Source organism: Notolepis coatsorum (genome assembly GCF_963971535.1).
Source record: "Notolepis coatsorum genome assembly, chromosome: 20".
NCBI lineage: Eukaryota > Metazoa > Chordata > Actinopteri > Aulopiformes > Paralepididae > Notolepis > Notolepis coatsorum.
The window spans coordinates 25,853,936-25,879,433 of record NC_140184.1 but is presented as its reverse complement, the minus strand read 5'-3'; the positions used below and the strand labels follow the sequence as shown (position 1 = coordinate 25,879,433).

Sequence of the window (25,498 nt, the reverse complement as noted above, 5' to 3'; positions counted from 1 at the left end):
TAGTCCCTGTCGCTAAGTGCCAGCGTCCCAGCACGTCCAAGGACTACACGCCGGTGGCTCTAACCTCTCATATAATGAAGACCATGGAGAGGTTAGTCCTGGAGCAACTCCGCCCAGTGATCAAACCCCACCTAGACCCACTCCACTTCACCTACCATACCATGACAAGCCGGGAGCACTGTGAGAGTCATGTTTTTTTTTTTTTTTTACTTCTCCAGTGCTTTTGATACCATAAGGCCTGGGCTGCTGGGTGAGAAGTTGGAGGCGATGCAGTTAGAGGCCCCCCTGGTGTCCTGGGTTGTTGCCTATCTGATGGGCACACCACAGTATGTGTGCCTACGGAGCTGTGTGTCAGACAGACTGGTCAGCAACACCGGGGCCCCGCAGGGGACAGTCCTCTCTCCCTTCCTCTTCACCGTCTACATCTACACCAACGACTTCCACTATCGGTCAGAGTCCTGCCACCTTCAGAAGTTTTGTGATGACTCTGCGATAGTGGGATGTATAAAGGACGGTGATGAGAGGGAATACCGGGAACTCTAAGGGGGCTTTCTCACTCAACATCGGGGTCGAATCAGCTCCGTGCCGTCCTCATTCCGAGTTCCGTGCCGAACTCCCCCCCCCCCTCTCCCCCCTCTAGTTTGTGTACACACTTCAGTCTTGGTGCGCTCTGGGTTTTGTTTACGGTTTGCGTTTTGAGCTTGTAAGCTTGCCGTAGTCGATGATGTCACGCTCGAAATGTAAACACAGGAAGTGTTAACACGGAGACTGGAGAATGGATGCTGATATAAAGAAACAAATAACTAATAAATATGAAGTTATATTTGAACCTCTGTTGTCAAGCCTTGTCAATATAACCCACCCCATTTTATCACGAATGGATGGTGTTGTAGAGTCCGCTTTTGAGCGTTTTAACGATAGCGCTAAGCTAACGGCTAAACGCTAGTTAGCTTAGCCTTTACTAGTAACATTGCTGCATCGATTATATGCATTATATTGAATGTCTTTGATCTACTGGTCGACCACGGCCGACTGGTTGGGCACCACTGGTCTAATAGAAATAAATGCATTCGAACAAGAAAGTATAGTATACAGCAATGGCTAATGGCTAACGCTAGTTAGCTAGCCTGTTCAGAAGCTAACATTATCCCATTGCTTGTGGCAATTATATTGCATGTCATTGATCTACTGGTCGACCACGGCCGACTGGTTGGGCACCACTGGTCTAATAGAAATAAATGCATTCGAACAATGTATAGACATAGCAATGGCAAACAAAATTGCCAGGCCTAACCGCCCCCACTAGCGCGCACCTGAGACCACCTATTTCATCGGTCCAGGTTCAGCGCCTCCGGGGACGAATCAGCGGGGGGGCGGGGACGGGGGACAGCGTTCTCACTCAGACAGACACACCCTTTTCTGATGCGAGCCGGGTCTGATTCGACACAGAGCAGTGAGTGAGAAAGGGCCCTAAGAGAGTTTTTGTCTGCCCTAGTCCCTCAATCAAACACACCCACACTTCATTCTGTGTCAGTTCAGTTGTTGCTCTATGTAACTATATGAGCTTCAGCTTCTAGACTCAGAAAGTGAAGATTTTCTCCAATGTAGTTTGGATGTAGTTGAGCTACTTTTTCAAAGTTATGTTAGATTGACAAGCTACATATCTGTAGAGTAGTTAAGATTTTGTTTAACATCTTTTCATTGTGAAGTAGCTAGAAGTTTGGTAAATTGCAGTTTTAGAGTAGTTTATCCAACACTGTCCACTATTTACAGTGCATGTTGTACTTCGTTTTCTACCACAGCTGAAGCAGTTTGATGTGGGTGACGTGGAGAACCTGGTGGGCCGTTACTCCCACGTGGAGCACGGCATTAAGATGGACGGCCAAGCCTACCTGAGACAGTTCTACAACGAAAGGAGCCTCCACAGGAGACTGGCTATGATTCGCCAAGCGAGAAAAGGCGGTGCTGTCACCCCAGAGGCCTACGCACATCTCCAGCCCTTTATCCAGAATGGACAGGTGGACATTAAGACATATTGTCAGGTAATTTCAATTAGCATGGCTGAAAGTTGGGCTTGGTGATATGGCCAAAATATATTATTGTGTTTTTCTCATAATGATATTTGACAGTATTTAATTTTTCTAATACACATTTCACTGTGATGTGATGTTACACAGGTATACCACATTTAACATTAACATCCAACTTCAGAACACCCAGCTGGTGCAATAGAACAGGGGTTCCCAAACTTTTCAGGCCGCGACCCCCAAATAACGGTGTCAGAGAGCCGCGACCCCCACTATTATAAGAGGTAATTTTTTTTAATTTTATAATTCTAACCCTTTAAATGCCAGTGTGTGTGATGGCATATATTTGCAATATATCAAATGCAAAGTAGATTTTTCTGGGTGGGATTATTACAGGCTAGCATGTGTCAATGATTAGCAACAACAGTTTTTTGTAAGGATCCCGCCTCCACCAATCACATGCAGCTCCCTTGGTGTGTGTGTGAGAGCAAGAGAGAGAGAGAGAGAGAGAGAGAGAGAGAGAGAGAGAGAGAGAGAGAGAGAGAGAGAGAGAGAGAGAGAGAGAGAGAGAGAGAGAGAGAGAGAGATAGTTCTCCAACTTGTGTGAGTTGCAGTGATCTCCTGGTTGTTCCCCACCTAGGTTATCTAACTATTGCGCTGCTGCAACTAGAAACACTGGCCTGGTCTGCTTCTAAGTTCAGTGGCCTGACTGCATACAAAAATATATATATATATATTTTTTAGTATATTTTTTATTTAATTTTTTGGAAATCATCTGGCGAGATGAGATCATTGAGATGAGATGTTCTTCTGACGTGTGACTGTTGTCCAGGTGAGTGAGGCCAGGTGGTGCTACAGGAGCCAGGCCTGGAACCTGTCCCTCTGCACTGGGGCTCGTTGGACTGGGGATATGATCTGGCTGGCCACCGGCTGCAAACTGGATGTCAACCAGGACCCGTTGCTCTCTGGAGTCATGAAGGAGTTCCCTATTCAGGTGGGTTAGACAGACAACTGCAAGATGGAAGGATACCAATAACATATTCTGCCATGGCTCCATTTTCTTTCAATCTGGTTCCTGGTCAATTAGCATTTGACTTAAACATCTTTCTGTGTTCTATCTTCAGAATGTGACGTCAACTGTACCCACATGTATGTGTCTCGCCCCTCTATGTAGGTGATAGATGGTTGGCCTTGTATAGCAGGAAGCTTGCAATGGGCCCCTGGGTGCCCTCTCTATCTCATGGGACAGTACACTGCACTGCAGGTGGGTCTGTCAATACCCTGGACTATGTTCTATTGTCTGATTGATTGATTGAAAATTGTATTAACAGATTGCAGAATGGGTACAATACAGTACAGCTCAATACACACAATTGTTAAGGGGATGCAGACCAGAGAAAGACTTGTTTACATCAGGGTCCCCCATTTTCAATTCATCATAACATATATGACATACATGACATACAGATAGACAGTACTGCTACATCAATACATTTATGACATACCAGATTTACAAATACAGTACTGTTTGTGAAAAAAAAGCGTCTAAAAAAGGTGGTGGGGTGGGGGAGGGGGTTGGGTGGGGGGGGGGGACTGTACATTGGAATATCGACAAAACCTTACTTGGTCCCAAGAAGGGGGGCTCGTGTATTATTGGGTTAGGACATTTACTGTACATTGGAGGGGGTTGGGTTAGGACATTTACAGGGGCCAGTTTCGAATTGCAGTCTATTGAGGACTTGTCTGAATGGGAGTCTTGTGGTCAACAACAATCCTGCCCATGATTGGCTATGACTCAGTATGTTTTCTCCCATTGACACAAGCACAGGTTGGACCTCATGCAGTGAACCTGGCCGGTGGGCAGGCGGCAGGCGTGCGTATCGCCAAGGACATCATGGGCCAGCGGCAGGAGCACGATGGAGAAGCGGCCGAGAAAAACACAGAAAGATCAAGGACAGAGGAATTCGTACAACAGATGCATGGCCTTTTGTGGTTGTGATTTTGATATTTAGCCTTGCATTGGAAGGCAGGGAGTCGAATTTACAAAGAATGGATTGCACAGTGCTAATTGCACCCTTAACTGCGGGGTGCAATTTGCACCAACCGTTGTGAATTGGGAGTGTTTTTGGACGAGGCTCATTGCATTCTTTTTCACAAATTGAACGATAGATACTCGATGTCAAATGGGCAATAGTATTATATCCATAGCTATAATATATAATATAGTTTGAGCCCTGCAAACACCGCCACGTATTCGTATACTTTAAAGTGCTGGCTTTTCAACAGTAACAGTAAACAGCGCCATCTGGCGCTGAATGAGTTAATGAAAATAAAAAATAAAAAAAATTTATAAAGAAAAAGAACTAAAGCCAAACAACCTAAAATGCACTACACAAACAAAAGGAAGAGAAACTAAAACACGTTCTGATGGCCAATCAACTCCCTGGAAGACTGACCTCACCTGTGGTGTTCACTAGATCTTCATGTTACAGCTACACATACTGTAGGATAATAAGAGATGAGTGAGGTCAAACAATTAACAATCATGTTACTCTAGTCTTAGCACTAAGGTCTAAAGTTTCAACTTCTAAAAAGATCAACCCTCATTAATATTTGTTTTACTTTGTCATACAGTTGCATAATCCAGTGTATTAAGATCAGCACTGTACAATACAATAGGTGTACAAGGATACGCCCACAGACCCCTGTAGTCATGGTCAGCTGTGGGGTAGAAATAATAGACCCTCAGGTCAAAGGACATTCTGGTCAGCAGAAGGTGACCTTACTGTATATGGGTGGGGACTTAAATAGAGGTTAAAAGTAGGCTACTTTTAGATAACTAATTTTTCATTTGAGATCTTTAACTGAGAGATTTCTGACCAGGAGCCAGGGCATTGTATTGGGTGATATGATGCTCTGGCCCTTCCTCTGTTTCACTTAATTCTAGTCAGTGGTTATCTGTGTATCCCTTGTTAGTGACATGTTGTCAGTTATATCATAATGATATAGCTTTATTATTGTAAAATATTCATATACTATGAAGTAATTAAAATGGTTCATGATCCTTGAGAAAAGCAAATTGGATATGCTTATATGCAAGTCAATACCAATCTTTAGTAAAGAGTTAGAGAATGTGTGTGTGTGTGTGTGTGTGTGTGTGTGTGTGTGTGTGTGTGTGTGTGTGTGTGTGTGTGTGTGTGTGTGTGTGTGTGTGTGTGTGTGTGTGTGTGTGTGTGTGTGTGTGTGTGTGTGTGTGTGTGTGTGTGTGTGTGTGTGTGTGTGTGTGTGTGTGTGTGTGTGTGTGTGTGTGTGTGTGTGTGTGTGTGTGTGTGTGTGTGTGTGTGTTGTGTAGCATGACCAAATTAGGATACATTCACTGGATACAAGTGTGTTGCTGAAAAAGAGCATTTGTGCTCAGCGCTCTACTCTGGGTTACCACCCAAGATGTTTTGCCGTAAACTAAGTCTACGCTTATATTTCAAACCAATGATTGTGTCTTATGGAATTTTTCCACGGCTGTTTTTTTTTACTTGTATAAATGAATGTACTTTGAGAAGATTGCTGTCTGCTCTATGTCAACATTCAGATTATTGTCCCGGTAACTAAATAAATGTCTGTTCCTTTCTTTACTCTAAGTAACAGGAGAAATTCCACCACATGGTGCATGTGTAGAAGCCGGTCTAAATGGAAAAAAGGCTTTTTTACCAATGTATTTGTTGACTTAACATTCTGTCCTGTAAGTAATTTACGAGTGACTTCATATATGCAAGAAAACAATGACAAATTCTTGGATGCAGATAACTCCCCATTCAAAGAGAGGGGGATCTAGTCTTGTTATCAAGATGCTGGCAGAGTGAACATGAACAAACTTTGCACCATTATCATCATCATCATCATCATCCGGACCTGGGGCGACAGGGCCTTTGCTGCTGCTGCCCCCTCCCTCTGGAATGCCCTCCCCAGCCATATCTGTGATGCAAACACCCTGACATCTTTTAAATCAGCCCTCAAAACCTACCTTTTCAATCTCGCTTTTGACCTCTAATTCTGTCGATTTTATTTGATCTTGTCATGTATTATTTTTGTTCTGTTTTTGTTTTGCCATAGTTTTGTTTCTTCTACCCATGTAAATCGTCTTTGAGCATCTGGAAAAGCACTATGTAAAATAGATGTATTATTATTATTATTATTATTATTATTATTATTATTATTATTATTATTATTATTATTATTATTATTATTATTATTATTATTATTATTATTATTATTATTATTATTATTATTATTATTATTATTATTATTATTATTATTATTATTATTATTATTATTATTATTATTATTATTATTATTATTATTATTATTATTATTATTATTATTATTATTATTATTATTATTATTATTATTATTATCATTATCTCATCTGATGGGAATTCAGCAGAATTATAACCCTCTGCATGCACAGTGCATTCTCCTATTACATGTGTAGAGCACTCTAATACAATATACAGTACAATACAAGAGTCAACTAATTTAAGTAAAGTTAAATTGATAACTAAATAGTTGATTTTCTTTATTTCTATTAGAAGGGTTTGCATTCATTATATCTGCTTATGATATGACAAAAGGTTTGCTTCTATGTCAGGTGGTGCCTCAACAACCACTTCCAAACCTTTTGCTGATGTTGTCATGTGACAATTTATTGTTCCTTTAACGTTCCCCACTGGATTTCTATGAGATGTGAATACTTATTTCTGATGTGTCACATCCATAACACCAGGATATCATAATACATAACAAAGGTTTTCCCTAAGCTGCATGGACATTTAAATATAAACATGTTCACAATTGTGATTTTTATAGTAAGCTGAACCTTAATATGACAGATGGCAATTATTTCCACATTTGACATAAGAATCAACAGAGTTTGCAGGAAGTTTGTTGGCTGTCACAAAAGCCTATTTATTTCATGTAACATCTATAATACAGACATGTTTTTCATGTTGGCATATGGTGAAAATGTATTTAAAACATGTTATGGGGTGTCTACCCTCTCCCTAGGAGGCTCCATGAATATATATGTAAATTATTTCATGTTTAATCAGTGCATTTTCTGAGGCATTTTGTTAGTTGTCCCCATGTCACATCCATAACGCTGGAATTGACAAATACTAATTCACAATAGCATGTAGTTATGAAGTGAAAATATGAAGAAACTAACGTGTATTCACAGATGAAACATGACAGACGTGAAACATGACAGAAAACTATAGCAAAAAAGGGTTTAAACAAGATCTGTTTTACATTGCAACAAAGTAAGTATGGTATTTGCCTCTTCCTTTTTGATAATTACAATAATCAAATGAGTCTGCCTAACCTAACCTGCCTAGTCTATTCTTCTTTCTCTGTCAACAATAGGCCAGGCCCATACAATAGTCAAGTAGGCCTGTCTACATAGCCTCTCCTACTGCTACTCCTACAGTATAATGATATTCTACTGTATAACATTGTACATTGACATCACAAATTCCAGGCTTTATGAGAGGGTGGTGTATGTTCACACATATGGGCTGAACATACAACAACAACAACAACAACAACAACAACAACAACAACAACAACAACACAAATATGTCATGGGAATACCATGAATATCCTTTCTTAGATGGGTGTACTTCTTACATTTATCACTAGGTGGCGATAACGGGTCAGTGAACCTCATAGGTCAGTGCAATGGACCACGAGCAATGGATATTGGAATGTTGGATGTATCAAGATCCTTGTTGAATGCTATGTTTTACATCATGTATTTGTTTGACAGGCAGAAAATACAGTTTAGGATGTCATTGTGAGAGGCTTTTGATGATTTGAATTTGAGTTCCAAATATGGTGATTTCAGAGCTGCATGTAATAAAATTCTTTAAAACAAAATTTGAAAGGACAGAACAGTGTAAACAGACAGAGAGGACATCTGTCATTTACTTTTGATGTGTTTTTGGGGTAATCATGCTTGGTTTTGTGGTATTTTATTTTTCTGCACATTTTTTTTTTTTTTTTTTTTATTATTTGTCTTTTTCCCCCTCCATTTTCCTCCGATTTTTCTCCCATCCCAATGTTAGTCGTATGCCAATTCCCAGTCCCTTCCTGGTCGCTGCGCACTTACCCCCCACAGTCAGATCATCTGGGAGAGTGGAGGCTACCACGTGCTTCCTCCGACACACGTCCAGCCAATCACCGCTTCTTTTCACCTGGCAGCGCGGATTCTCATTGAGAGGGCGTAGCGTGTGGGAGGACCACACTATCCCCCTCACGTCCAATCCGCGCTTAGCAGGCGCCCCAACCGAACTGTAGGAGTCGCTGTTTACAACGACCCGGACCCACCCCGCCAGCTTCTCCCACCCTCTGATACAGCCAATTGTATCAGTGCAGACGGCCAGCCAAGCTGGTGACAACCCCGGAGCTGTGAGCTGGATTCGAACAGGCAAATCCAGCTCAGCTCCGGGGCTGGTGACGAACGCAATCTCCGCTCGGCCACCTAACCGCCTACTTTTCTGCACATTCTTAATGAATCCTGTCTCTGCTCACTTTCCTGACCATAGTTTCTGACAAGACTCAACTGTGGCTGACTCAGTTATGCATTTCAAAGTTACAGATAATTTAATTTTCAGCATATCAAACTGCACAAATAGGACAACTTTAAGAGAATAATTTGACTAGAAATTGAACTGGAATTCCAAAATAATTTACATCTTGTCTATATTGGTCAACTCTTCATTCTGCTGGAGATGTGGTGGGGAGCTACACCCTGCTGTGTCACAGTCTTTTTGAAAAGACAAAATAATATCATCCTTGGATTTACTCAGAGTTCCTCTGCTTCTATTTGGGTTGGCATTCTGGAAACAAATGAGACATCAATCGCCATTTGAGCCAAAGAGTGTGTATTTCATATTTTGGTTTGAACCCCTGGTGTGGGTGGATGCCTCCCAGCATGCCTTTCAGCAGGTGTGTTTGTTCACAGTCACATGACCTCTGAGATCACACAGCTGTGGAGCCAGATCACAGCAGCTAGCTGCGGGGGCCTATGCTCGCCTCCCAGAAACAGATGTCGACCTCTGAACCTTAACCTCCCATTTAGCACTTCTCTTCCTGTCCAGCCTGACCCCTGATGAGGTGGAAGTGCACAAACGTGCTTTGAGTTTTGCTGTACCACTTGTTTGGTGTCTCAGACCTTGATTGACTGAAAGCTTAAGGCCACACTTTTGTGTCTTTAAACCTTTGGACCCCAGATCACATCTACATGTTTTTCATATAAAATATAACAATACATCATAAAGACACTGCCAAAATTATACTGCACCCTGAGCTATAATTCTTGCATTTATTTTGCAATATAATGTCTGAAAGGACGCCTACACTTATTTAAAACACTGTCTAGCATGATGTTATAAGTCATACTTTCACTGATGGTTTTAGTATTGAGGAACCTACAACACCACTCTGCTGGATCCACTCACCAGGCTCCAATACAATCTAATGGGGCAAGTGTTTTAATTTATCCTTCAAAAACGACGGTACCGTTTCCAAAATAGTTCTTCATAATGTTCTACTGAGGAAATGGTTGCAAACCATATCAAACATTATAAAGCATTTCAAAGGCGTTGTGCTATATAAGTTGGCAACTTGCATGCGTAACTGGCCTGTGAAACTCCACATTTCTGATACAATGTACAGTTTACAACCATTTCCTCAGTAGTACATACTGTATGAAGACACACATATTCCTGTTTTGGAAAATGACATGATCATGCTTGAAGGCTAAAACACCAGCCATTAGATTGGAGGCTGGTGAAAGGATGCAGCACATGTGCCAAGTTTCTCAATACTAAAGCCATCAGTGAAATGATGGCCTGTACTAGTCAACAGCATGCCAGACAGTTTAAAAAAAAAAAAAAAACCTGTCATTTAATCGGTCATCTCTAGTAACATCTCTAATGTTTATGTTAACCCAGGTGTTACATTCAAACCTAAATTGACTTGCCCGCAGGCTTGAGCAGTCAGGAAACTATGGCTTGTTTCCCTGGGAGGCCTTGAATGTAAGCAGGTGGACACAGGAAAACGGACACGTTTTTACCAAAAGTAACTATATTTATTTGCAACTACTTTTAAATGGACAAAAATAATGGGGAGCTGGGTGCTCCAGACTCCATAGGTTAAGCGTATAATAAAGTAAAGCACATGGTCAAAAGTAGAACAAAGCAAAAATGGACAAAATGCAAAAAAGGTGAAAACTGAAAAGGCAGTGTGAGCACAAGTGAGCTCTTCTGGTCAGGCTCTGGAGAACTGTGACGAGAGACAGCTGCTGTGAGAGAACTCTGAGCTGCTTTCATAGGGCGTGGTGCCTCATCACCACACCTGTGTAAATGATAAGGGCGGCCATTTTAATTACAAGAAAAAAGACAACAGAAAGAAACAGTGTGTCAATCACAGACCACCAATTAGTGACAGCACACTAAACCACAATGTGAATATACACCACAGACAGTAAGTATCCCTCCACCATGTGAAAGTAATACATAACACCAGGTAACCCAGGTAACATAATGAGAGGCAGAACACACAGTGAATGTATCCGTTTTGTTTATTGCACGTTCTTTGCTGAAAAATAAGTGCTACAGTGGCTATACTAGACTAGTAATAGGCTATGCTAACTAGCGTTAGCCGTTAGCTTAGCGTTAGCCCTGGGAAGCGCTCAAAAGCGGACTCTACAACACCATCCATTCGTGAGAAAAGGGGGTGGGTTATATTGACAAGGCTTGACAACAGAGGTTCAAATATAACTTCATATTTATTGGTTATTTGTTTGTTTTATATCAGCATCCAGTCTCCACCGCTGTGTTAACACTCTTCTTGTTTACATTTTCGAGCGTGACATCATCGTCTACGGCAAGCGTACACGCTCAAAACGCAAACCGTAAAAACAGAACCCGGAGCGAACCAATACTGAAGTGTGTACACAAACTAGAGGGGGCAGAGGGGGGGGGGGGGTTTGCACTCAGAGACAGAACGGACCAGAACGGATCGGAACGGACCCGAATGGGTGAGTGAGAAAGCCCCCTAAGATACCCATGTGCATGTCGAAATACTTCCCAAAGGTCAGTGAATACCACGACCACAACACCAGAGGGAGTTCCACAAATCATGTTCAACCCAGATAAAATCATTTAAAAAGTTTAAAAAATAAAAAAATAAAAATGTAATAACTTTTTTTTTTTTATATATATAAAGAAATCATCATAATTTAGAAATGAGATTGCATGAATCGAGATCGCGATTTTGTTTCGATTAATTGCCCAGCCCTACTGTGTACAGTAAGTTAGCTTGGTGATCATCATTGTGATGTAATAAAAAAACCAACCACCTCAAACTGAACCTAAGCAAAACAGAATTGCTCCACCTGCCGGCCAAATCCTCCCCCCTGACCGACCTTTCCATCACAGTCGAGAATGCAGCTGTGACCGCGTCCCCGACCGCCAAGAACCTTGGTGTTGTCCTCGACGACCAGTTGAACTTCTCTGCTCACATCGCAGCGACAACCAGAACCTGCCGATTCCTCCTGAGCAACGTCAGAAGGATCCGCCCCTTCCTGACAAAAGAAGCCACCCAACTCCTCGTCCAATCAACAGTCATCTCCCGCCTCGACTACTGCAACGCACTGCTCGCTGGCCTCCCGGCCACTGCCACTAAGCCTCTTCAACTCATTCAGAACGCAGCGGCCCGCCTGATCTCAAACCTACCGAAGTCGGCCCATGTCACCCCACTTCTTAGGGACCTGCACTGACTCCCCATTGCTGCACGAATCCGCTTCAAGGCCCTCGACCTAGCATACCGTGCGGCAAAGGGAACAGCTCCCGCCTACCTCCGGTCAATGGTCTCTAACTACACACCCTCAAGACCCCTACGCTCTGCATCTTCTGGCCGCCTCAGACCTACTCCTATCCAAGCTCCGGGAGGGTCATCAAAGAGAAGTCGCCTATTCTCAATCCTTGCCCCACAATGGTGGAATGAACTACCCACCCCAGTTAGGACAGCCGAAACACGTCCAATCTTTCGCCGTCGACTAAAGACGCACTTCTTCAACCATTATCTGAAAAAAAAAAAAAAAAAAAAATTATCTAACCCTAACTAACCATACTGTCATGCACTTGTCCTAATAAACTAACCTACACTGTAGCACTCAACACGTTGATGAACATTGTTACTCAGCTGATAGAGTTGTGCCCTTCCTGATGGCTTGTCGTACAGAACTTGTAAGTCGCTTTGGATAAAAGCGTCAGCTAAATGACTAAATGTAAATGTAATATAAGCTAAGCTAAAGGTAGCTAACAAATTGGCTAGCTACTGTTAGCATACACGTTTTTACAAACACTGTACTTACTTTTTCATCCTCAACTTTTTTTCTGATCCTTGCTGATTTATACTTCGGTCCTTTGGTGCAAAGTTTCATTTAGCCTACAGTGCTACTGCCAGGGCCGCCTCAGGGGGTGTGCGAGCAGTGCGGTCGCAAAGGGCCTCGTGGGAAGGGGGGCCTCGCACAATTATTTTTTTTTTTATTTATTATTCTTTTATTTTTTTATTTTTTTTTTTATAATTTTTTTTGCGAGGCCCCCCTTCCCGCGAGGCCCTTTTTCATCACAGACCTAAAATCTAGTTTTGCTTATATGCTTATATATTTCACATTAGACACGTTTGTAGAATGTGTCTGACTTGTTCCTGGCTCTGCGGCTCTGCAGATACACTATTGGAGCTCTGAGGCTCTGCAGCAGACATACTATTGGTTTCAATGAAGGGAGGGGTTACATGTGTACAGTCGGCCGGCGTGCGTCAGCTGCGTCTGACTATTTCGCGCGTGCAGCATTGGAGGTTATGCCAGCCAAGACGAAGAGGATGGTCGTTCGGCAGATGGACTGAAGATGAAAGTTGTTGCATGTTAGAAAGTTCAGTCAAGCTAGCCATGTCAGCTTAGCTAAAGGCAGGGACAGCTAGTTAGCTTTAGCTACGTTATAATATCGAGTGCTAACGTGTGGTTCAGTCGGGATAGCCATGTCGGCTAGTAGCTTAGCTAAAGGCTAACTAGCGTTAGCTAACCTAGAGAGAGCGCATGCAGCATTGTTATGCCAAGATGAAGAGGATGGTCATTTGGCAGATGAACTTCGTCAACTCCACGCGGTTGTCTCCATCCTCTTGGACGTTTGGTGAGTTTTTAATGCACTCTATTCTATTCCCGCCGTGGAGATATCTCTCTCTCTCGGGCCGGCTAGCTATCGTGGCTACGTTATGTTGGCTAACGTTATGTGGAGCCAGCGGGCCGGCTAGCTATCGTAGCTGACGTTCTGTTGGACCAGCGGGCCGGCTAGCTATCGTAGCTAACCTTATGTTGAGCTAGCGGGCCGGCTAGCTATCATAGCTAATGTTATGTTGACCTAGCAGGCCGGCTAACTATCGTAGCCAATGTTATGTTGAGCTAGCGGGCCGGCTAGCTGTCGTAGACGTTATGTTGAGCCAAGCGGGCCGGCTAGCTAACGTAGCTAACGTTATATTGAGCCAAGCGGGCCGGCTAGCTGTCGTAGCTAATGTTATATTGAGCCAAAGCGGGCCGGCTAGCTAACGTAGCTAACGTTATATTGAGCCAAAGCGGGCCGGCTAGCTAACGTAGCTAACGTTATATTGAGCCAAAGCGGGCCGGCTAGCTAACGTAGCTAACGTTATATTGAGCCAAACTGGCCGGCTAGCTGTCGTAGCTAACGGTGTGTACCTGGTGTCAGTACCTGGCTACTCTATTTGCAGTTAGCCTCCTTAGCTGATGTCGGCCGTTGGCTCCTTGCTACTTTGTTTTCTCTGGTATAGATCCTCTTCTCTTTTGATTTAAGTGTTGATCTTTGTCCTTTTGGATCTATGTATATTCATGTTGCCTTTGAAGTTATCTTTTCCTTCTGTTTTGTTCTTCCATTAAAAGTTGAATATCCTTTAGGGGCTCATCTTAGCTGTCTTGCTTATCTCTCTCTCTCTGTCTGGACCACAGACCCATCTCTCTCTCTCTATCTCTGTCTGGACCACAGACCCATCTCTCTCTCTCTCTCTCTCTCTCTCTCTCTCTCTCTCTCTGAGCATTGCATTGCTTATAGTTGTCAATTGTGTCGGTCAGTTCATTGCAATTTTTCCTTCAGTCACATTTAGTTTTATCCTGCACCTGGCCTAAAACAGGTTGGATGTGCACACAGCTGCTCTACTGTGTTTGTAGCAGAGCATACCTGAAGCCTTGTAAACAAAGACATCAACACTAGAGTGTGTACTTCTATCTACACAGTACAGCCAAAGCATTCCCATTGCTAGGCAAAAACTCCACCTGTTTTCTACACTGCTTCTTCCCTTGCTGGATTTTCTGCATTACTGCCACTTGTACATGTGTGTTGTGGAGAAATTTGTACAGTGTTACAAAGCGATAACACTGTATATTGACTGTAGAACGGGAGCTCTCTCTCGCTCTCTCTCTCTCTCTTGCTATATGTTGATTGTATCATGCCCAGCCTCGGGCAGCGCTATTATTTAAGAATATGTTGACTGTGGGGGGGCTCGCGTTTCAATCTCGCACAGGGCCTCGCATTTCTCCCAGGCGGCCCTGGCTACTGCCTACACAGTAATGTTACTGACTGTACAGGGCTCTCCAAGCCCTCTCAAAGCAGGAAATGGTTGGATAGGAAATGGTGTTCTCTGATTGGTGTAAAAAAAAGTGTCAGAACTGTCGATCATTCAAGCCCCATTCAAATGAATGAGTGAGTCTAAGCCTCACGGGTGTGCACTTAGACCAGTTACTGTCCAATCAAAGGTGCTATTTCGCTGCCATTCATTTACATTAGCTAGTGAGGCACTTGAGGAATGTGCCTCACTACTAGCCAATGTACAGTAAGTGATTGGGAGCTGTGTATCACTTGAAAAAAAAAAATCAAGTGTTGTTAAACTCTTCTTTCAGTCCGGAGTTTAAGTCCATAAGTGACTCAGGGCTCTACAGTGCGACCATATTACTTGCATATGCCCCTAAAATGTGTGTGCAGCCTCATTCGTCCTTTTTTTTCTCCGCTGCGAGAATCGTTAAAAAAACTACAAGTCCCACAGTTCACAGCCACATAAACGTTCCAATCACAGTAGAGTTTCCTGTGGTCACGCGACTGGAAACTGAAAGTAACGATCAGCGTCACTGCCTGAGTCAGACAATACAGCCATGTCGAAGCCCATTCACTTTTATTTTGCGCGAAAGATACCGGAGAATGAGAAGTCAGGCAAGGCAGCTCATGTTACAGAGGTGATGGTTAACGTTAACGTTAACCAAGATACTGACGCTAGCCAGCATGCTAGCGAAGTTGGCCAAGCTAGCGAGGCTACACCCACTGTAGCACCCAATGTAGCCACTGTAGCTAGCGAAGCTACACCCACTGGAGCCACTGTAGCTAGCGAAGCTACACCCACTGGAGCCGGAGGGAAGACATACAAATTTAACGTGAATTGGCTAAACATTTTCCCATGGCTAGAGTTCGAAAACAATGTCATGTTTTGTAAATATTGCAAAGTAGGATCGATGCATTGCGATGCATTGTTACACCCCTACAACTGGCCCACTGTGTATGTGTGTACAGCTAACTTGGCTAGCGTTATCAACCGCAGAGGTGGGCAATGGGTCCAGCTGCAGCGCCGGACGGCCAGAGTGCAAGCGATGTGGCAATAGGGTCTAGCTGCAGCGCCGGACGGCCAGAGTGCAAGCGGTGTGACGTCGTAATTGGCAGAATCGACTGTCAATCAATGGTCTACCTGACACGCAAACTCATAAACAATGTTTCTGTACTGGAGGTGTACAGTATTTCATTAGGCAACCCTGAAAGGATTATTTTTCTAGAAGAGCAACACTAGCTCCCCCCTCTACTGATGGCCCTGGTTGTAAAGCCAGTGTCTCCTTTTTGTTCAATGTCACTGCCTTTCTTATTAGGCCTAATTGTTGGCTACAACTTTGCCACAGTAGGCATTAATCACTTAATTAATAGTTAAAATGTCTGTGTCCCATTCCCGTTTGCACACGCAGATGATACACACACACGCACACAGTGGGCCAGTGACTTTGGTGGTATGTGCTATTGCACAGATGTGTCCCGTTCCCGTTTGCACATGCACATGCACGGCATTGCACGCACAGTACAAATATAAATTTATTTTTGAAAAAAGAAAAAACTCTGTTACTTGAAATATTTTCACTGTGCTCCTAAATATTTTTGGGTGCTCCTAAATTTCTTTGCGTGCTCCTAATTTTTTTCATTTAGGAGCACCTGTGCCCCTAATGAAAAAGGTTAGCGTAGAGCCCTGGACTGGCAGTCGTACGACGGCCATGCCAGCGTGGTTTTTATAAAAAAAGTATTAAAAATAAACATAATAACTAAAAGTGCGCACAATCTTGATGATGCCATGTTTATGTTATATATATATATATACATTATATGTGATCTATAGCACAGGTTCACCCCAACCATTGATTCACTGAGGAACGTTTCAGGTCACTGGTTCTGGTGGGGTGATGTCTTTCCCCACTTCCTTTAACCCTTTCACTGCCGCACTACCAAACAGTTAACCCTTTCACTGCGACAATACAGAAGATTAACCCTTTTCACTGCCACACGACAAAGGGTTGCAAAATACAATAATAAAATAGGCATCGAAAAAATTAAATAGATAAGACACAAGATATGCATGGTAAAAAAATACATGCTAGGTTCCTGAGAAACTGGTTCTTATTACACTACTATGCAATATACAATTTACAATGTTAACTCTTACTGTATCTAACGTTCTAAACTATACAGTACCTCCTTCTTTTAAAGTGTTGTGGTGTGTGTGTGTGTGTGTGTGTGTGTGTGTGTGTGTGTGTGTATGTGTGTGTGTGTGTGTGTGTGTGTGTGTGTGTGTGTGTGTGTGTGTGTGTGTGTGTGTGTGTGTGTGTGTGTGTGTGTGTGTGTGTGTGTGTGTGTGTGTGTGTGTGTGTGTGTGTGTGTGTGTGTGTGTGTGTGTGTGTGTGTGTGTGTGTGTGTGTGTGTGTGTGTGTGTGTGTCTGTGTGTGCTCATGTGTATTTGTGAGTGGAGAGTTCAGTGTTCAGTGTTCTGATGGCCTGGGGGAAGAAGCTGAGTCGGAGTCTCTCTGTTCTTGCAGCGTGTGACCGTAGGCACTTGCCTGACCGCAGCAGCTTAAACAGGCTGTTGTTGGGGTGGTGAGGGTCTTTCATAATTCTGCAGGCTCTGGATTTGCACCTCCTGTTATATAAGTCCTGCAGGGGTGGTAGTGCAAAACCGGTAGTACGCTCAGCTGAGCGCACCACTCTCTGGAGTGCCTTCCTGTCCTGTGCCGTGATGTTTCCAGTCAGAATGCTCTCTACAGCCCCGGAGTAGAAGGAGTGGAGTATCTTCCTTAACTATCTCAGGTGATAGAGGCGCTGTTTCGCCTTTTTCACCACAGAATCTATGTGTGTAGACCATGTCAGGTCCTCTGTGATGTGGACTCCCAGGTACTTGAAACTGCTCACCCTGTCCACGATAGCCCCGTTTATCCACAACGGCGTGTGTGTGTCCTGCTGTATTCTCCTAAAATCAGCTCTTTGGTTTTACCAATGTTCAGGAGTAGGCTGTTGTCCCGGCACCAGCGTGCCAGTTCATCAACCTCCTCCTGATAGGCCTTCTCGTCATTGTTAGAGATCAGCCCCACCACCACTGTGTCGTCCGCAAACTTTTCACTATGGAGTTGGAGCTAAACCTGGCCACACAGTCATGTGTGTACAGTGAATACAGCAGTGGGCTCAGAACGCAGCCCTGGGGCGACCCGATACTCAGGGTGATTTTGCTGGAGGTATGACCCCCCACCCTGACCGCCTGGGGCCTGTCACTCAGAAAGTCCAGGATCCAGGCACTCATGGCGGAGCTCAGACCCAGATCGATCAGCTTGTCAACCATGGTGGGGACTATGGTGTTGAAAGCTGAACTATAGTCAATGAATAGCAATCTCACATAGCCCCCCTTCTGACTGTCAAGGTGAGATAGTGTGTTGTGCAGTACTTGGGAGACCGCATCGTCAGTGGAACTGTTTGCCCTGTATGCAAACTGCAGTTCAGTTCAGTACAGCTTTTGACTGATCTCAGTCCAGCAGCAACTCCCCTTATTGATTCAGCTACAAGGCCTGATGGATCCCAGCTTGAAACTCCATGTTACATCCAGCACTGCTGCCACTACACTGTCTGCAACACTAACTAATGCACCAGCAACGTCTTTGGGGAAATCCCAATAGTACTTATATGAACTGGACAAAGAGTGAAAGACTGTGCTGTAATAATACACTGTTTTGTGCCTTTGTCTTTCAGTTACATGTCATACAGAGAGACTCAGGCTCAGCTACTTCCCCCAGGCCATCAGCACATTGAACACTGATCTCTCCACACACAAGCGCACATGAACACACACACACACACTCACACACACACACACACACACACACACACACACACACGCACACACACACACACACACACACACACACACACACACACACACACACACGCACGCACGCACGCACGCACGCACGCACGCACGCACGCACGCACGCACACACACACACACACACTCACACACACACACACACACTCACACACACACACACACACACACACACACACACACACACACACACACACACACACACACACACACACACACACACACACACACACACACACACACACACACACACACACACACACACACACACACACACACACACAAGGAAATGTCACTTTAAAGAAAAGAAAAAAAATTCACTTTAAAGGGGAAAAAACATAACCGGATGTTTTTGTGTATAGTTAGGATAACATAGTGGCATAGAGTATAACTGTATATATTGTATAATAGTGTACATAGGACTCATTACCTTTTGTATTTTATCTTAGTACTTTTATCATGTCTATTTTATTTCTATTATTATTTGCATTTTTTGCACAATCAAAGCGGGCACCTATGTATATGTGATGAATAAACCTATTGAATCTTACATTTGAACCCTACATCATTTCTATCAACATTCAATATAGACAAGTCATTATACTGTTACAAATCATCTTTACCACTGTGAACAATATGGTGTAAATCCATTGATTCACACAGCGGCCATTTTGCTATTATGCCATGCTCAGGTTGGGTTCCTTTTCACCTAAGAGCAAAATGGCAGCTGTGTGAATATGGTGAATTGAACAACACTTTAAATACAAAAATAAAATACTGCCAGATTTTGACTGGCAAGAAGCCTGGGCAAATGTTTGACTTGCATCAAGGAACCCGGACCATCAACAAATCAATCTTAACTATATTCACAGGACATACTTAACTCCTATAAGACTGAACAGAATGTGTCTCAAACAGGACCCCAAATGCACCTTATGTACAAATGGGGACGAGGGGACATTTATGCACATGTACTGGGACTGCCCACCAGTTAAGATATTCTGGAAAGAGGTGACCCAGCAATTATCAAATCTCTTGACTCTGAATATACCTGTACACCCCTCTGTATTACTGCTGAATGATGTTTTTGAGTATGCAGTACCTATACAGCTAAAGAGATTGGTTTTATCGGGTATCACAGTGGCTAAAAAGCTGATAGCATCACGATGGTTCCAACCGGAAAAAATATGCCGAAAGGTCTGGATTATTACATATCTCGATGTGATTTATCAAGAAATATCTACAGCAAGAATTTTGGGTCTCAATGAATCCAAAATGACAATGTGGTTAGAAGTGGTGGAGAAAATAAAAGCTAGCATATAATGGTAGTGTCTGGTTAGGAGTGAGGGATAATGGATGTATTATCCAATGGGGGGTCCGGGAGGGGGGGGTACGAGCTAGAGCATATGTGTGTAGGGTATTAGATAGCAGGTATTGGGGGTATATCCTGTATAAGACATTTAACTATATGGTGATTTCATTGGATGTGCACTGTTAATAATGCTTGTATATCTTATCGTGTGTTGTCATGTTTGTTTATATGTTTGTTTAAAAAATAATTAAAAAAATAAAATACAAAAAAAAAATTAAAATACTGCTTATATTATATTCAGATTAGTTCAAGTTCAAGTTCAAGTTCTTTAATAGTTGTCATACAGAAGTACAGAATACTTTCATACAAAATGCTTCTTACTGTTACGCTCCAGAGACTGTGCTAGACAAGATAGTATCAAATAACATAATAACATAATATAGCATGAATTTAGAAGAAGAAAATGAGGTCACAGTGTTCGGTATAGACATATGTACAATGTTCTGAGTTACCATATAATATACAATACACAATACTATGCAGTGTACTAATGTACAGTACTATCTAGTGCAAAGCAGAAATGGGATGAGGTACAATTTTAGGTACAATTTACAGTAAGGTGTACGAGTTGTAGTGCAATCCTTCATCCATAAATATAAAGTGTGGGGAGTGGGTGCTACAGTGTGTTTGTTTAAAGTGGGTGTGTGCTATAAAGTGTGTGGAGTGGGTGCTACAGTGTGTTTGTTTAAAGTGAGTGTGTGAGTGTGGATGTGTGTGCTATGTGCGTTTGGTGGTTGTTGTTGTGTAGTGTTCATTCATTGTTCGTTTAGCAGCCTGATGGCCTGGGGATAGAAGCTACTTCTGAGTCTTTCTGTGCTCGCCTTGAGACTCCGGTATCGCTTGCCTGACCGCAGCAGTTCAAAGAGGCAGTTGTTCGGGTGACTGGAGTCTTTAATGATTCTCTTAGCCTTGCCCTTGCAACGCTTGTAGTAAATGTTCTGGAGGGTGGATTATTCTGACATTATCTTCAGAAATATGCTGGACAGGATTGCAGGACTGAGAATGTCCCTTGCATGAGAAGAAACCATTTCAGACTGCAAACTCTTCAAATGTTTAGTTGGTTTGTTAAAAATCTGTTGTTTTAATTCAGTATTCCACTTCGTATATACATTTGTAACTTTCCATTATGATCTAATGGCTGTATGTAATATGTTGCACTGTAGGATCACACAAACTATGTTTGTAATTGCTCTCAGATGTTTTGAAAATGAGAGCAAATGAAAGTGGCTTTTTAAAGATTAAAGTGGTTATTTGAATCATGGAGGCCTCTGACTCCACATGCAGTCTGGCCAGTTCAGGCCCAGCTGGCTTTGATGAATGCATCAACCACAGTTGGAATGGTGTTTGGCTTTCTCAGCATTTAGCCTGAGAGATATGTAGATGAGGTGCAAAACCAGGTCATGACTTCCAAGACGGGAAGTGCTTTTGAGTCTCGATTTCTACTGCTTCTCCCAGTTTACATTGCTAATTTTATTTAATATGGTGGACTTTAATGTACATAAGTTAAATGCCAACTTCATGGAAAATGCGTTTACCATCTTCTCCAGAGTCAGACAATAAGATAAATAGCAATTTCCTCGCTGTGCGTTCAGTAGAAAGCTATCCGGCTGCTAGGTAGCCTAGCTTAGCACAAATGAATGGAAGCGGATATGGACCACTAGCCCAGCTGTTGGCTGGTCCGTATCCACTTCCATTTATTTGTGGTGAGCTAGGCTAGCTTGCATTATTTGTTATTGATTTCCCATCATAGAAGACTTTATCAGGCTGGCTAGAATAACGAGACGAGAGTGAAGAGCCACGTTCACAGCACAGCAAGGGGAGACAGTGGCTCGGGACTCGGGAGGTAGAGCAATCGTCTAGTAATATGGAGGTTCCCAGTTTGATTCCCGCTCCCAAAGTGTCCTTGAGCAAGACCCCTAACTGCTCCCGATGAGCAGGTTGGCACCTTGAATGGTTTCCACCACTGTGTGTATGAATGTGTGAGTGAATGGGTCAAATGTGAGGAACAATTAGTAAAGCGCTTTGGATAAAAGCGCTATATAAATGCACCATTTACCATTTACAGCACGATATCGGCGGCCACTGTAGTTCGGGGCCCAAACACAATATGTTGTTTGATCGAATGATCAATCGTCTTACCTCAAGGTGGGAAGAATGGAATCCCACCCTGAATGTTAACGTCACGGTGACCAATCGCTGCCACTCTTATTATTGTCTGGGACCAAATACGGCCACGCCCCATTCCCAGTAAAAAGTGGGAATCTCTAGAATGGGTTTCGGGCGACGCTGTATACGGAAGTGACGATAGACAACACTTTCTGTTGTCAGTAGATGGCAGCATTGGTTTAAAATTAAAAGGTGAAAATGTTGAAAACTACATGAATACATTTCCCAAGATTAGCACAGGTCACAGGTCACTGGGATGTGTCTATTCTTCGCCGTGATCTGAACAGCGGTAAACTATTACTGCGACCTTGGTATAGCGACCGCGAATGGTAAATGATATTCGGCATATAAAGGACAACATAAAGCATCGTTAATTTGTAAGAAACCTCAATGAAAACGGTAATATTCGCTATTGTTATGAAAATGTGCTAGAATCCAATAAAAATGTGGACACATTTGGTCTACGTTCCGTTACATAAGAAAAGTTGTATAGTTAACATACAGTATAGCCTAGACAAGCTGAGTGCCCTCCAGTTAGCTTAGCTAGCTACCGGGACCCGTAATATAATGTTGCCAACTCCTCAGTAAGGAAAGTAGCTATTGGCTGTGCCGAAAGTCGCTAGAAGTTGCTAAATGACGTCATCACCCAATTTGCATAATTGGCCATGTGCGTAATTGTAATGGACGCTGTAGGAGAGAGGAATATCATCATGGAAGAGACTAAAAGTAAGTAAAGAAAAAAACACCCTAAATTATGTTTAGATCTACAACTTTCTTCTGTCGATTCTTGTAAGCCAGGATGGGATCAGCCAGCGGCGGCTTCGCACGATTCATTTGCAGTCTGGACCTGGAGGGGTGAACATCTCCTGCTCTGGACTGCAGACTGGACCGCTGTGAGTGCTTTAGAGACAAAGTCGCTAAATTGCAAACACTGCCATAATACATAAGAATCTGGGAACTACATTCTGAGTGCATTTTCCCATGGACAATACCATCGTGGATATTGGGTCTCATTCCCGAAAATTTTCCAAAGAGTTATTTTGGAAGACTTATCTTGGAACCGACTGAGAGAGAATCAATGACAAGTTCACTCTGAGTCCCCAACGTGCTGGTAATATGTCTTAAGTGGCTGAAACGGTCGCACCTGTGACATGATCTGATATCTGCTTGGCGAATGTGATTCTGTCTTAAACTCAAAAGCACGTTCCCGTTCAGGACATTTGCATACAAAACAACACCTCCAGAGCTCCTTATAAGGCAAAGTAATGACGCAGCTGTGTGGAAATGGATGCGGAAGTGCCTTGCGAGTCTTGCGCGACCCATCGAAATGAGATTAGATTAATGTATTGTCATCATATATAGTACAGCTCGTGGTACAACTGCCGCAGCGCGCACACACACACACACACACACACACACACACACACACACACACACACGCACACACACACACACACACACACACACACACACACACGCGTGTGCGCAGTATACTGTAGCCTACGGCGTAGTGAATGAACGCAGTATAGGCTTATTATTCCATTAATGCCTATGGCGTAATGAATGAACGCAGTATAGGCTTATTATTCCATTAATGACTTGTTGCATTAGGATTTAGTAGATACTATATGCTCTGCCCTACGTACATTATAGGTACATTCTGTACTTATACTGTACGTAGAGCAGAGGCAGAGCATATATAGTATCTACTAAATCCTAATGAAACAAGTAACTAAATAATATATTAAGCCTATACTGTTCATTAGACACGTAGGCCATACTGGCGCACACAAGACTTGCTATTTCCATGCGATTAGATTTAGTTCTTATTTATTTATTTATCCACTGTCATTTCAGTGTTGGTGTATATAGGCTATATATAGTGTATTTCAATATAAGTTTAATTGATTAATGATATATTCGAAGGAATGCAGGTTTATAGCTATATCAACCCCCTCCAATGTACAGTAAATGACCAAGTATGGTTTTGTCAATATTCCAATGTACAGTTTTGCTTGTACAGTGTCCCCCACCCACCCCTCCTACCCAACCTCCTCCAACAGTTTCTACGTCAAATGTATATACTCTCTTTTCTGGACTCTTTTTGTATCACAAACAGTACTGTATTTGCAAATCTGGTATGTCATAAATGTATAGATGTAGCAGTACTGTCTATCTGTATGTCATGTATGTCATATATGTTATGATGAATTGAAAATGGGGGACCCTGATGTAAACAAGACGAAAGTCTTTCTCTGGTCTGCATCCCCTTAACAATTGTATGTAATTGAGCTGCACTGTACCCATTCTGCAATCTGTTAATAAAGTTTTCAATCAATCAATCAACCAATCAATCAATCAATCAATCAAACAAAGGTCTGTCCCATTGTATACCAATCAATGGGATACATTGCATGTTGACCTGCATTCTTTCAAATGTATATAATTAATCATTAAAACAGATGTGTAACAAATAAGAAATACAAATTCGACAGAAGGCATTAAATAATTATTATTTTCAAGTAATTAAAGTAATTATTCATTTGTCCAAAATAGCTGGTTCAGATATGGTTAAGCAGCTGCCCTGTGATCAGATTAATCCATATTATTTATTTTTCTGACATCAAATGCGTAATTTCTTATCGTACAAATATTGTCATAATTATTTTAATTATGATTAAGTAATTAATTCCAAGGAGGCCTGTAGCGTTAACATGAAGGAATCACTATGAGAACACAGTCTGTCAAGTTAATAAAATTTTCAATTAGTCAATCAATCATAAGAGTGCTCCTCAGCACTCTTAAATCTGTTCTCAGCCACGATCAAATCTGATCTCAGGAAAATTTGGGGACTCGCGCTACCAGCCCTAATATGTCTTAAAGACGAGGACATTTTTTGTCGTAAATTCGTTTGGAAATGAGACCATTGGGTTAAAAGTTCTCTGCAAGATATCCTGCCGATTTTTGTCAGGGGCCATAAATGTATATGTATGGGGGAAAAAATAATAATAAATAAAAAACAATTGGTTGGGAAGACAAAATCTCTCTGAAATTGACATTTACACATGTACCTAAACATCTGAGTCAAATATTGGTGCATTAGTATACTTGAATGTGAATTTATACCATGTGTATCAAATTTGTATCAAAAACGCGTTATCTTGTGATTCCCAACCTGCAATATTAAAGATGCTGGTACAATTGTCTAAAGAGTGAGGTTATACACATGAAACAGTTCAGTGGATAGTATAATGAGAAAAAGAATAGACCCACACACATTTGATCAAGATGGTTAATCAATCAAAACATTACACCATACCCTTAATTTGGAATAATGTCAATTTTTTTTACAAATCAATAA

The 25,498-nt window shown here is 42.4% G+C and overlaps 1 protein-coding gene across 1 annotated transcript in view; it reads left to right on the top strand.

The window, feature by feature from the left end:
* LOC311246838 (uncharacterized protein) overlaps positions 1-10,389 on the top strand; it is a gene marked incomplete at both ends in the record, with an annotated part of 30,092 nt that extends 19,703 nt beyond the window's left edge. The window contains 5 exons of the mRNA XM_084337082.1: positions 1,803-2,042; positions 2,860-3,021; positions 3,202-3,291; positions 3,856-3,993; positions 10,354-10,389. Coding sequence (XP_084193208.1) covers positions 1,803-2,042; positions 2,860-3,021; positions 3,202-3,291; positions 3,856-3,993; positions 10,354-10,389 — 666 coding nt within the window. The remainder of the gene's footprint in view (positions 1-1,802; positions 2,043-2,859; positions 3,022-3,201; positions 3,292-3,855; positions 3,994-10,353) is intronic.
* Positions 10,390-25,498: the final 15,109 nt, after the last annotated feature.